Here is a 12,273-nt window from a genome sequence, read left to right on the forward strand (position 1 = left end):
ATTCTTTATCAGCATCATCCTGATATCATGACAAACATTGTTCATCTGCTTTAAGATTAAGATCAGATGACACTTCAGCAGAAATCTCTTGACAAAATAAACTTGCCCTACATCATGCTACAGAATTGCCATTGCTGCTTTGTTTTACAGTTCAACAATGGCTGAACACAAGAATAGCACATCCCTTCCAGCTTAAAGGTAACGCTGCCAGGGTATAACAACAACAGCATGCCTTATGCTACTTAATGTCATTCAAACATCTTTCCTTCTGTCCATGAGTGCTCGACAGTTGTGATCTTTGCGTGTAGACTCCAAGTCTATAGTTGTATATCTTTAAGAGGCTGAATCTAAGAGCATCTATCAATAAACAGTCCCACAGTTACTGCTGCTGAGCAAATAAATAAAACCAAGACAAACCATGAAACCAAAAAAAGGTATCTTTCTTTGGTACATGCATAGCAACATAAAATACATTCTAAAGAAGTTAAACTATCCTGAAGTTAGATTACTCTGGAAGGACGAAAGGATCCTATGGGGTTTGAGCATGCTCACATCTTTCTGATCTTACATCTTCCTACTCAACATTTCACTCTGTCAAGCCTATTTACAATTCTTGGCTCATGCTCAGAGAAGGTTTAAGTATATTTCAAGCTTTTTGTAAATATACTTAAAAGGTTTCTTGAAAGTGGCTACTGTACCTTCCCTGACTGTCCTTTCTTTGTAAACTGCTTATCTAACAGACCATCTAAGTAGGATTAACTTGTTTCAAATTAACCAGTACATGTTTGGTACAAATAGGTGAGATAAACCTATTGGAGTACACGTGCAACTAGCGTCAGTAAGGCCATTTCTGCCAAGCTGTATCTATCTATAGCTTTTGGACTGTCACAAGTACTTAACTTGTTTCAAACAACTCTCTTGTTTAATTCAAGAGAACTTTACCACAGGTGTAATAGGCATCACACTGTAAGTACCCAACCACTCTAAATCCCTTTCTGCACTGATGTTCTCCATCTAAAAACTGGATTAGACCAATAATTACACGATAAGTTCTGTTATAATACCTGAAGAATGAACCTGAGGAATTGAACTCATCCCCTAATCATTAACTGAAGAAACCTAACATGGTAACACACAAGAAAACAACCCTTTTCTCATTCTCAGCACTCAAGAATGAGAATAAAAAGTTCATTAAGACAAGGCTAAACCTATATATAAGTGTTTTCTTTTGGTAGCTTTACCAGAAAATGTAACCACCCCAATAACCAGACAGTTTATTTTCCTTTCCCTCTGTCATTCATACTCTGCCAGAAATATTTCTTTCTAAATCCCTAGCTCAACTATTTTCTGTCTTTTCCTTTCTCATCAAATAATAATTAACTTCAGATATAATCAATCACTTAGGAACCAATCCTTTTCAGTCGTACGCCAAGTCAGGAGAGTCGGGTTCATCTAAATGCAGTTCTTTCCTCATTGACCCTTCTATCTCTGCTGCCAAAGAATCCTGTTAAAAATAAGCACAAAAGAAAAACAAGTATCATAGTATTAATAAGTTGCCATTACAGAAAATAATTAATAACTTATGTAAAATAATTATAGCTAATAAGATGCCATTCCAGAAAAGAGAAAGGTTTAAAAATGAAAACTGACTGGAAAGCTTGAAGACTAACGAATATATCTCAATCGCTGACAAATTATGGCTTAGCTTCATACTGTTACAGTACTTGCCATCATATAACATCTGTCACATCCTAAAAAAACATCACAGGCAACAACAGAATTCACGTGCCCTAACTTCCCAGACTAAATTCCTTACTCGGTAACACCCACCTTTCATGTATAAAGTTTTGCTTAATTTTTTTTTCATTTAAACTAAGCAGAAGACACTCTTCCTTTTCACAACATTACCCACCCACCCACAAAAAAGACATGGTTCTTGGTATAAAGCATTATATACTTCCCCCAAAGGGTTAAAGGTGACAGGCTATCAATTTTCCACTGCTGGTCAATAAGTTTTACTGTCTAAATGCAGTTAAGTGCAGGTCTAAGTATCAAATATTCACAAATCTAAATGATCTTTGGTCCCATGATTCAACATTTGAAAATCATTTTTATACAAAACACATAAACCTATCTCAGCACAAGCACACTTTTCGCAGCTTTCAACTGTATTTGTGCAAGTACAACTTGTATTATTAAATCTCTGCACTTTAAATTGGCCTATGTTCAGTCTCAGAAGGGAACACAAAAAGGCAAGTTAAACCTTTGTTGACGATTTACTTTCTGTGAGCACAAGTATCTATGTTCTTCCTCAGCAGTTAAGATGAGACATGGCTAAAGACAAGGAGGGCCAGACTCTGCTGCTTGATTACATTAATGTAACTCAAAACAAACTTCACTGATACCATTGCTCTCAGAAGTAATGGAATTATTCTACAAATACATAAGCAAGCAGAGCCAGGCACTGAACTTACCTAGACATTCTTATCCACTCTTTTTTTCCTCATTTGGCTGAGGGTACTGCATATTCCCCATGCTTTAAATGTACAAATATCATAATCAAATGAAACCAGGTAAACAAAGTTGATAACACTAGTGACACTGCCATAATTGATGCTGCCATAATACATGTTAGCAACAAATATTCTTTTAACTATCCACTGAATTTTCAGTGGCCCTAAATGAAGAAAATATGTGTAACTTACTCAAGTACTGAACTAGAATGTATATCACAAGTGCCTAGAAGGATGCCATGTCGGAAAAACATTTGTTATGTTATTAGTTAGAAGAAAAACAGGAAGCTCCAGCTGAAAATCAGCCACCACAGTACAGGAGATGCATAACAAAGATGTATAGAACTGTGTAACAACCTGTTAATGCTACCCATGATTCACAGCATAAGCACAGCCAGCTGCAGATTGTATATAATACTGCAGCAAAAACAAGTAACTGCGCAGCACCACTGTTTCAGAACCAGGTATGCAAAATTGATCCCTCAGGTATCCTTTAACACTGTATAAATACACATTTCACCCATGCTCATGTCTGGCCTAGCATCCTATCCCTGAAGCTGGAAATCAGATGCAAATATATTTCCTTTGGTTGGTTGTTTTCTGGTGTGTGCAGGTTTTTTCTTAAATCTGCTTACCATAGGGAAGAGACCGAGAGAGTGGTACCGACGTGATATGGCATTCGGCATGGTCTTGTTCCTAAGGTTTTTCAGCTCTTCTTGAGCCTCATGAAGCATTTCCATGCACTCTGCATACTTGTCTTCCAGCTCTCGCAACTGTAACATATAGAAAGCAATCCAAGACCTTATGGGCTGCACTATCACCACAAATGCCTGCAAATTCTTTTAACACTGGTAAAGGATAATGGTGTAGGGAATAATATTCCACTTCAAAGGAACAAAACTCCAACGAGTGAATATCATTGAAAATCATTAATAACACGGATTAGTAAGGGGTGGGGGGGGGTGGGGCACGATGTGGCAAAGAACCACTTGCTCCATTTCCTACCCTACATATCTGCCTGAAACCACTGTCAAGGAGAAGATACAGAGCTAAAAGTACCTTTAGTCTCATCAGGTATAGTGCCTAATCAGTGCTATGATGACCACAGTGGCAAACAGCATGGGAAAAGGACAAGACATTTCACAGTGTTCCAAAGGGCTTAGGAAATTTAAAACCAAGACTTACTTATGTACATATACATATAACCTCCAACAGCCTAAGACCATGCCTTATTTTTAGCTTGACTTTCTCAGGAAATGTATCTTATGCAATCACTCTGTCTGCAGATGTCTGTGTACCCTCACAGTTTGAGTTCATCAGCCACTGCAACCAAGTTTGGTAAAGGGGCAGAAGTCTGAAATACCACATTCCTGTTAATGTCTTTCCTAAGAAAGGGATGAAGAAGCATGAGCTGAATCTTTGTGGAGCACCACAGGTAAAAAAGGTCCATCAGCAAGAAAAGCTTCTACAAGTATTCCCACCTTCAACACCAAGTAGTCCAAGTACAAGACACATCCTAAGGGGATCAAGCTTTATTCATTCTATTTCGTCCATTTTGTTCATGTGACTCTAGCACCCAGAAGACAGCCAGCAATCCTACACTGCCTTCGGTTTATTCACTGAACAAATACAGGACAAATGAGCTCTTCTATATTATCTCACTATTCAAAACAGGCTTACACTACCAGCCTACAGAAGTCAACCTCTAAAGGGGTTCCTATATAGCCCATAAGCCTCAGTTTTTAAAAACGTGTGCCAGTTGAAGGAGGAGAGAACAGGAAGGAAAAGGTTTTGAACCCTACCAGGAACATAAATGTTCCTTCATTCCATATACACAGGCAAAATTATTTAATAGTTCTGATCCAGCTTAGACTAAAACTCTCGTGGTAAAGTGAACAGCCATTACCTTACTACTAAATTATTGTAATACTAAGTAATGTACTCACCTCTGCTGTGAGCTGTCTCTGGGCATCTTTAGCTGCTCCCAAATGCTGGACAAGCTCCTCATTTTCAACTGCACACTAAAATATGCCAAAAAATGTTAGAAATACTGTGATGTTTTGTCCTGTGATGATGATTGTATCCTATGCTACAGGTAAGTAGGAAAATCCTAATTTTTCTTAAGACCCTCTCTGCAGCAATATTAGCCCACACATGTTAAAATGTTAACACAAGAACACCCAACAGCAGTCTGTGTCCTGCTAAATGAACCTCCAAAACCCTAAAATGAATGAGCATGTGCCCACTCAAATACTTGCACTGACATTCTTGTCTTACCAAAGTAATTAAATTTAGTGCAGAATTTAACATCTAATATTTAAAATAAATTTAACTATTGTATTTTATATATTATATATGCTTCTTTTGATGTTTTCTAGTCAAGTATGCTAGATATTAAACATCAAACAAGGTCACCCAGATAAGGAGGGTGGAAAATTTCCTTTAGGCTCGAGTGTATAGAGGATTGTAACTTATCCTCCAGCTACAACAGTGGCAAATCACAACAGTAGTCTTGCAACTGGATTCCTTACAGCTTTTGCCTTTTTCTGCAGATCGACTATCTGAGAGAGAAGATGGGTGATTTCTTCTTGCTGCCGGGCAGCATCTTCAGTTTTCTTTGCTAACTCTTCGGAGATATTGGCAATCTGTATGTTTGCATCCCCTTTAAGATAAGCAATTACAGTTAACATCACAAACCCAAAAGCAGAACAGTAAGCAGAAAGATGTTCTTTTGGAACATCACTTGATTCAGCAAAATCCTGCCCCAATACACAGCAAGGTATTTTTGAAAAACAACAGTAGGACACAAAACCAGAAAGACACAAAGTACTCATGCTGCAAAGGAGATCGTGCTTTCCCTTTACACTAACATTTTCAATGCAAAGCTATTTTGCAACTGAGAAAGATTTAGCTTACAGTCAAAATTTCTGCTATGAAATTTCAGCCAGAAGTTTTCGCCTTGCAACCATTTATATAAGGAAAATAAGTACCACAAAAAGAAATGACTGACTGATCTGATTCGGGTTTTTTTTGTCTTTTTTTAAATTTTTTTTACTGAACAATCTCGAATGAGAAGTGAAAAGAAATAGGGACATACTTAGCTCTTTTACACAGTCATTGACAAGCTGTTGTTCTTTCTCTTCGTAAGTAATTGTTTCAGTCTTCAGCTGACAGGCCTATTGAAGAAATCCACACCAAATATGCCACATTAGCACCTTTGTTCTTTGCCAGTCTGTTGCTGCATTTCCATCTGCTTTTCTAATCACTCCTCCAGGAAGACAGTGAGAAACTACAGTTTTTGCCTGCCCTCCCTCATGTTCTGGAAAAAGGGGCCAGGGGAACATTCAGCAGAGCCATTACTGCATGGAGAAACTTGCATCAGTATCACCATAGCCCCACTAGATGTCACCTGCGTATTTTGCGCTAAAAATAACAACCAAAAAAAAGCCCCGAACATACAAAAGACTAGTATGCAGAGCTTGATCTGGTCACCTGAACAAAGCTAGGTATCACCACAAACTAATTAAACGCTTGGTTTAAATAACTGAATTAAACATTCAAGTATTTAAAAAACATTCAGCTAGTATTTGAAAAGTCCTGGCACTGTAACCATATATCGCCCACAAAACCTTAGTGCCACCTTCTTCCCTGCTCGTGGCTACACCCAGCTGGTTCTGTCTGGCACCATCTTGGTGGGTCTGTAACCTATTCCCAATGCTGGGGGCACACACAGACACCCACAGGCTGCATCTGTAGAGAACTGCCTAGCTCAGAGGTTTCGGATTTGGCTCCATGCTGTGCCTCGCTGGCACAGACTGCGTCTCCCTGGAAGGGAAGCCAGTGCTACGTGGGGTTCTCCTATCAGCTCCGAGGCAGTGGTGCTCTCAGTTCTAACCCTACCTTCGTTATTCTCAAACCATCTATTGCTCATCTTCCTTGCGTGCCTTCTCCATAAAGAGTACAGCACATTCTGTTACGTGATGTCTTGTCCAAAGAGGTGACACTACCTATTTGCAACATTTCTACTGCATTTGCAGTAGAAAATGGTAATGATACTGTTTTCATACATTCATTCTTAGCTCAGGAGTATTTCTTCTGCTATACTCTGCTACATGTTTGCAAAATGGTAATATGCTCCCAAAGTTTAAAAGTTGCATTGGATATTGAATTATGAAGTGTTATTTCTGACAGACAGGGAAGAGTAAATAAACTTTTAAAAACTGTGTTGTCTGGGAAACAAATGGAATATTATCAGAAATAAAAGGCAAGAAAACCATGTTCAACTTAAAGTATTAACAGCCTGACTCAGACACAAATTGAAGATACTTAATGTGAATTTAGGCTAGCAATTTTTATTTTGACAGACACTTAATTTGTACCAGAGAGACCTTGCCAGCCTACAAACTTTAGATGTGCAGCTGAAGTCACCCATATCTACCAGGTCAGCCCTTTAAGGCCTGTTTCAAAGTGCAGTGCTGGACTCCAAAACCTGCCCTTGCTCCTGCACATTCTTTTGGCCAGGAAACTGCTTTGCATGTAGCTTCCATGTTTCAGCCTTTCCTTCATTTAGAAGGATAAAGGATGGTGATTAAATAACTACAAAGACATTTGTGTCCCATCTAGAACTATATACTCTTAATTAGACTCTCTCAACTTTTAATACATGCTTCTCAGTACCTGTGTTCTGGCATTTAAATGAACAACTGTATTAAGCAAAACACAAAGGGAGCAATTTCACCTCAGATCTAAGCACAACATTCTCCTCTTCAAGGTCCTTGAGTTTCTTTTGAAGAGAATCCAAATGAAAGTAGTTCTGGACAGAGGAGGAAGATTCATTCCTCTTCAGCCTTTTAACGAAAACAGCAGTTTTAACTCATTTTTACTTGTATTATGGCCAATCTCACAGAAGAACAGACTGAACAGAAGTTTCAAAATCAGCCAGAGCTGATGAAATACATGTGGCTTGTTCATGCCAGTATGTTTGAACAGCCATGTATTTGCAGTGATTTTTAAAAGAACATTTTTAAAATTTATTTATTATTCCACACATTTCCTATGGAAAAGTTATTCAGCCAAGGCTATGAGAAAGGAAACCACCTTACTACAGGGAGCAACCCAACAGCTTCCTGATTAATGCTGCACATACTTCACCAGAATGCAGCAATAACTTTGCAAGCAAGGGCAGACAGCCCCTCAGAGCCTGTGAAGCTGTTCAGCCAAATAATTGCCTGGAACCCACACTATAAGCCATGCTTTATTTCCTTTCCTCTGCTTGGAATTTTTCCATAGTGCCTTCATGTCCTTCCAGGACAAAGGTCACACACGTAGCATGTTCTAGTTCAGCATGCAAAGGTATGTGGTGTAGTAAGGTACCATAAGTGGGACCTACGTCTGCCTAGCCACCACAGTGACCTAGCTCCTCTGAAAGTCAAAGCATTGCGTCAGCTGTCTCCCTATGTACTGTCTCCTCCTGACTCTTGTTGCCACCCGGATAGCCAGCTGGTCCTGTGAAAATTCTTCCAGCTGGTGCCATGCACCAAGTTCAGAGTCCCATTTATAGTTCCAGCTGATACAAGGATTGTTTTACTACTTTTCAAAGCTATTAAATTATCTAAACTACCCATGCTTAGTACCAGATGAAGGCTCAACATTGTAGATCAATTAACTTACGGGGTGGAACAGACGGACTCCGGCTCACTTTCTTCAGCAGCGCTGGTATAGAACTGGAGCAGCTCATCTTTCATGGAGAGCTCATGCCGCAACTGAGAAACCTGCACAAAGAAAGAGCTTGCAGATCAGTAAGTTGATTTTCTAGGCATGTTCTTAAGTAAACCCACTAAAGGGGGCTCCTAAAGGAACAAAATGTCAAAACTGGGTGGTTAAGGTACCCTGTAATTGTGAGCTCCACAAACTTAATCTTGGTTAATTTATATTGCTATTCTCCAACAAAAGGGTTAAAAGCCCAATTACACAGTAGCACTTACACCACTTCACAACTGCAATTTAAGACCCCAGTGGCAAGAGATTAATTTTTATTTGCCTTGCATAGCTATAAATAGCATAACTGATCAGACAGATCTGTTTCCTTCCACTTGTACTGCAAGACTTGGCCCTCAGTTTTCACTTTCCAATGCACAAATTGCAGAGCACATCTCTTTTGTTAGACTTCTGTTGTTTGTATTGTAGTCATATTTGTATTTGTAGTTATTACTGGCAACCCCCCCCCCAGAGACTATCAATAAAATAGATTTAAGATGTATTTTCATCAAACAAAAAGCAGATTGAATGCAATAAAGCACTTACACTGTGCAGAATTTTAAGCAAACAAGGTCATTTACTTTACTAAGGGTATTCTGTGTAATCAGATGTGCTAAGGCACCAAGTGCTCCTGACACATGGGTTCTGAAATGCAAGGCGGGGGGGTGGGATAAAACCAACCAACCACATTTTAGAAAACCATGAAACAAAATCCACGCATTAATTCTGGGAGGTTCACTTTCCCCATTTCAGGAAGAGCTGAAAAGCTGAGCCAAAAATAACAATTTACTTCCCTCCAGCACATTATGGCTTAGCCTCTTTAAGCAGAAAGGATTCAGATATTGTCAGTGGGTGGGCACTAGATCATCTCCAGCTTTTGCTACACTTTTTTCTCTATGAATTACAAAGACTGAGGATACTATTTTTATTGCCATTTCCAAGCATTCTGGTTCTCCAAAGGAGGGTGAACAGCCAGAAAGGGTGACCTTTTAATGGAACAGGACCAGAAGCAATGGGCACAAACTGAAACACAGGAGGTTCCTCCTGAACATCAGGTACCACTCCTTCATTGTGAGGGTGATGGAGCACTGGCACAGGTTGCCCAGAGAGGTTGTGGAGTCTCCATCCTTGGAGATATTCAAACACTGTCTGGACATGGTCCTGGGCAACTGGCTGTAGGTGGCCCTGCTTGAGAAGAGGGTGTGCACAAGATGACATCCAGAAATCCCTTCCAACCTCAATCATGCTGTGAAATGTGAAAAAAACTCACTGCAGTAACTTCCAGCAACACCTCCCTTTAAGATAGCATTTTGCAGTGTGTTGACCCCGGCCAGCAACTAAGTGCCCACCAGCTGAGCACGTATTCTGGCCCACAAACCCCACAGGATGGGGGAGAGAATCAGAAGCACAAAAGCAAGAAAAACTCAGGGGCCAAGATAAAGATGGTTTAATAAGTGAAGCAAAGTTTCCCATGCAAGCAAAGCAAAACAAGGAATTTATTCACTATTTTCTATCAGCAGGTGGATGTTCAGCCACTTGTGGAAAGCAGGGCCTTGGCACACATAATTGTTACTTATGAAAACAAATGCCATAATCATGAATGTCCCAGCCTCTTCCTCCTTGCCCTGAGCTTTTATTGTTGAGCATAACAACATAAGGTATAGAATATCACTTTGGTCAGTTCGGGTCAGCTCTCCCAGCTGTGCCCCCTCCCAACATCTTGTAGAGATCGGGGGCAGAGTGGGGGGAAAAAAAAGAAAAAAAAAGAAAAAAAAAAAAGAAGAAAAAGAGAGTGCCTCAATGCTGCGAGCCCTTGCCCCACATGGGACAAGGCCCATGAGCTGTCACCATGCTTGGTTCCCAGGACTTCATCTGTTCAGGCTTTTAATTCACTCCACTGCCCTGAAAGCTTCACTCAGCTTCAGAACTATGGCGTGAAATAGCTGCACCTATCTTAGAAATAATTCAAGGTAGAAGATAAAAGGATCCTCACACAGAGCACAACAGTTTAGAGACATGGGACTTAGCTCAGAGCAACAATCCTTACCAAATCACAAACAACCATTTCAAGAGTCCAGCTGATAGTTTTCCTGACTGACAGCAGCTAAATGCTTAACAGATTGGAATTATTCACTTAAAATGAAGACACCCAGTTACACTTTATGTAAATAACACACCTGCAAGTACCAAGCCAAAGAGCATTTCTATCTTTCCAACATTACCTTCTACTCTAATAGACCAAAACCAATGTTCCCTTTTTTAAGCTACCATTCCAGATTATGATTCAGCTTTTCCTTTCCTCTCACTTTACACAGAACAAAATCAAACCTGGATTTCAAAACCAGCTATCACCAAAACACAAACTCTGGTATATGACCTGGATTTAGAACAGGACTAGAGGGCTGTATTACTCAGATGTTACCACAGATTTAAGGTGTGTTATTTGAGGACTGACGCTGTGTTTGAAGCGCTGCCTTTTTAGCTCCACAAACACATGATGAAATCTGAAAACGAAAAAGAAGCGTAAACTGGGAAATTTAGAAAGATTAGGAGAAGCTAAAACCTAATGACCTACTCCATTCCAAACACAGTTCACATTGTGACGGTTTACATTGCTTTGATATTGAGCTCTAATTTCAAAGGAGATAACATTAAATTGTAGGTAGCACCATCTCAGCGAAAAGGGACATAGCTTGAGATTGGAACTGCAGCATTCTTACTGAACATGGTAACACAACAGCAGGTAGACACACTGTACCTGGGAATTACAATTCTGCTGCTGTAAAGGCAGACACCCATCTCTGTAACCAAAACAATTTACAATTAAGAAAGTTTTCTCAATATAATGTTTATGCTTTTAGTATATAATTCTGAAACAGTAAGTTGAGACTAAAGTGTTTGTGCACGCAGTATAGTGTTTGCTTCAGTGAACTCACCTTCTGTTCTCTAGTGCACTACAGGAAAAGTCTCAGTTCCATCAGTTTTTTATTGAACACAATCACAGCCCCTTCCTAAACCTAAACAGCACCTTACAATACAAACTCAAAAGACAAGAATCTAATGCATTTTGCACAGGTCTGTATTACTTTGACATGTACCTATGAATGTGGCATGTTACAAGGACACAGGAAAAACTTGAGCTATTTAATGGAATGGCCAGAAGGTTCTATCAGGCCAAGTTTGTTAAGTCAAAGAGATGTAAAGCTAAATTATTCATACAGTGGCACATACACCAATAAAACCTCAACTTTATACCACACACCAGAAAGAACTTGTCTATATATTACAGAAACCACAAATCCCCCAGACAAACCATTTTTAGAGTGTTTTTACAGAACTTAAAAAGTACCAAATAAATTCTCTTATCTCTTACCCTTAGAGACAGTTGTCTTGGTTACCATTCTGCTCAAATATTCAAAATTCAGCATTAATGGAAAATCTGAAACCTACTAAAGACAGATTTTCATCATACAAAAGTCTTATGACTTTAAAGCCTGATGAGCTCTGCCTCAAAAGCATCAATTTCTGAAGGAGTCAAAATGACTGTGTGAAAGACAGGTGTTGATACAACATATGGCTCAACATATCAAGCCACCTAGTAAGAAGCTTATTTCTGGTGGCACTTTTCCTAATGCTGCTCCTGAGTCCCTCTAAATAAAAATAGACCTGGACAGAGGCAGCCCATCCCTATCCTCCACCTTCCTCAATCACATCTTCCGTTCTGGATGTATGGTATGAATGCACTGCCCTGCCCAGTCAGTATGCACATGCCTAGTAAATGCTGTCTCGACCAATGCACAAATAAATTGGTCTGCCACATGATGGGACTTGGGCAGCAAGCAACAGCACTCCTCTGGGACAGAAGAGAATTAGTTTTCTTTGCCAAAAAGGATAGGCCACACCAAAGGATATTATTTCTATGTGTGTGCTCCACCACCATTTATTGCACATCTGGGATCCCTCCACCCACGCTTTATTCATGAGTCCATCTCAGATATAATTC

General features: G+C 39.6%; 1 protein-coding gene across 13 annotated transcripts in view; it reads right to left on the minus strand.

Annotated features, from left to right (window-relative positions):
• TRAK1 (trafficking kinesin protein 1) overlaps window positions 1-12,273 on the minus strand; it is a 138,883-nt gene that overhangs the window by 23,306 nt on the left and 103,304 nt on the right. For all 13 annotated transcript variants that reach the window (XR_008236262.1, XM_052794290.1, XM_052794266.1 and 10 more), the window contains 7 exons: window positions 8,184-8,284; window positions 7,252-7,360; window positions 5,611-5,689; window positions 5,045-5,175; window positions 4,460-4,534; window positions 3,149-3,286; window positions 1,428-1,504 (listed from right to left, as the gene is read on the minus strand). Coding sequence is in view for 12 of the 13 variants with exons in the window: in XM_052794290.1 (XP_052650250.1) it covers window positions 1,428-1,504; window positions 3,149-3,286; window positions 4,460-4,534; window positions 5,045-5,175; window positions 5,611-5,689; window positions 7,252-7,360; window positions 8,184-8,284 (710 nt within the window). In the remaining variant the exon portion in view is untranslated. The remainder of the gene's footprint in view (window positions 1-1,427; window positions 1,505-3,148; window positions 3,287-4,459; window positions 4,535-5,044; window positions 5,176-5,610; window positions 5,690-7,251; window positions 7,361-8,183; window positions 8,285-12,273) is intronic.

The sequence above is a fragment of the Harpia harpyja genome, chromosome 1 (genome assembly GCF_026419915.1).
Source record: "Harpia harpyja isolate bHarHar1 chromosome 1, bHarHar1 primary haplotype, whole genome shotgun sequence".
NCBI lineage: Eukaryota > Metazoa > Chordata > Aves > Accipitriformes > Accipitridae > Harpia > Harpia harpyja.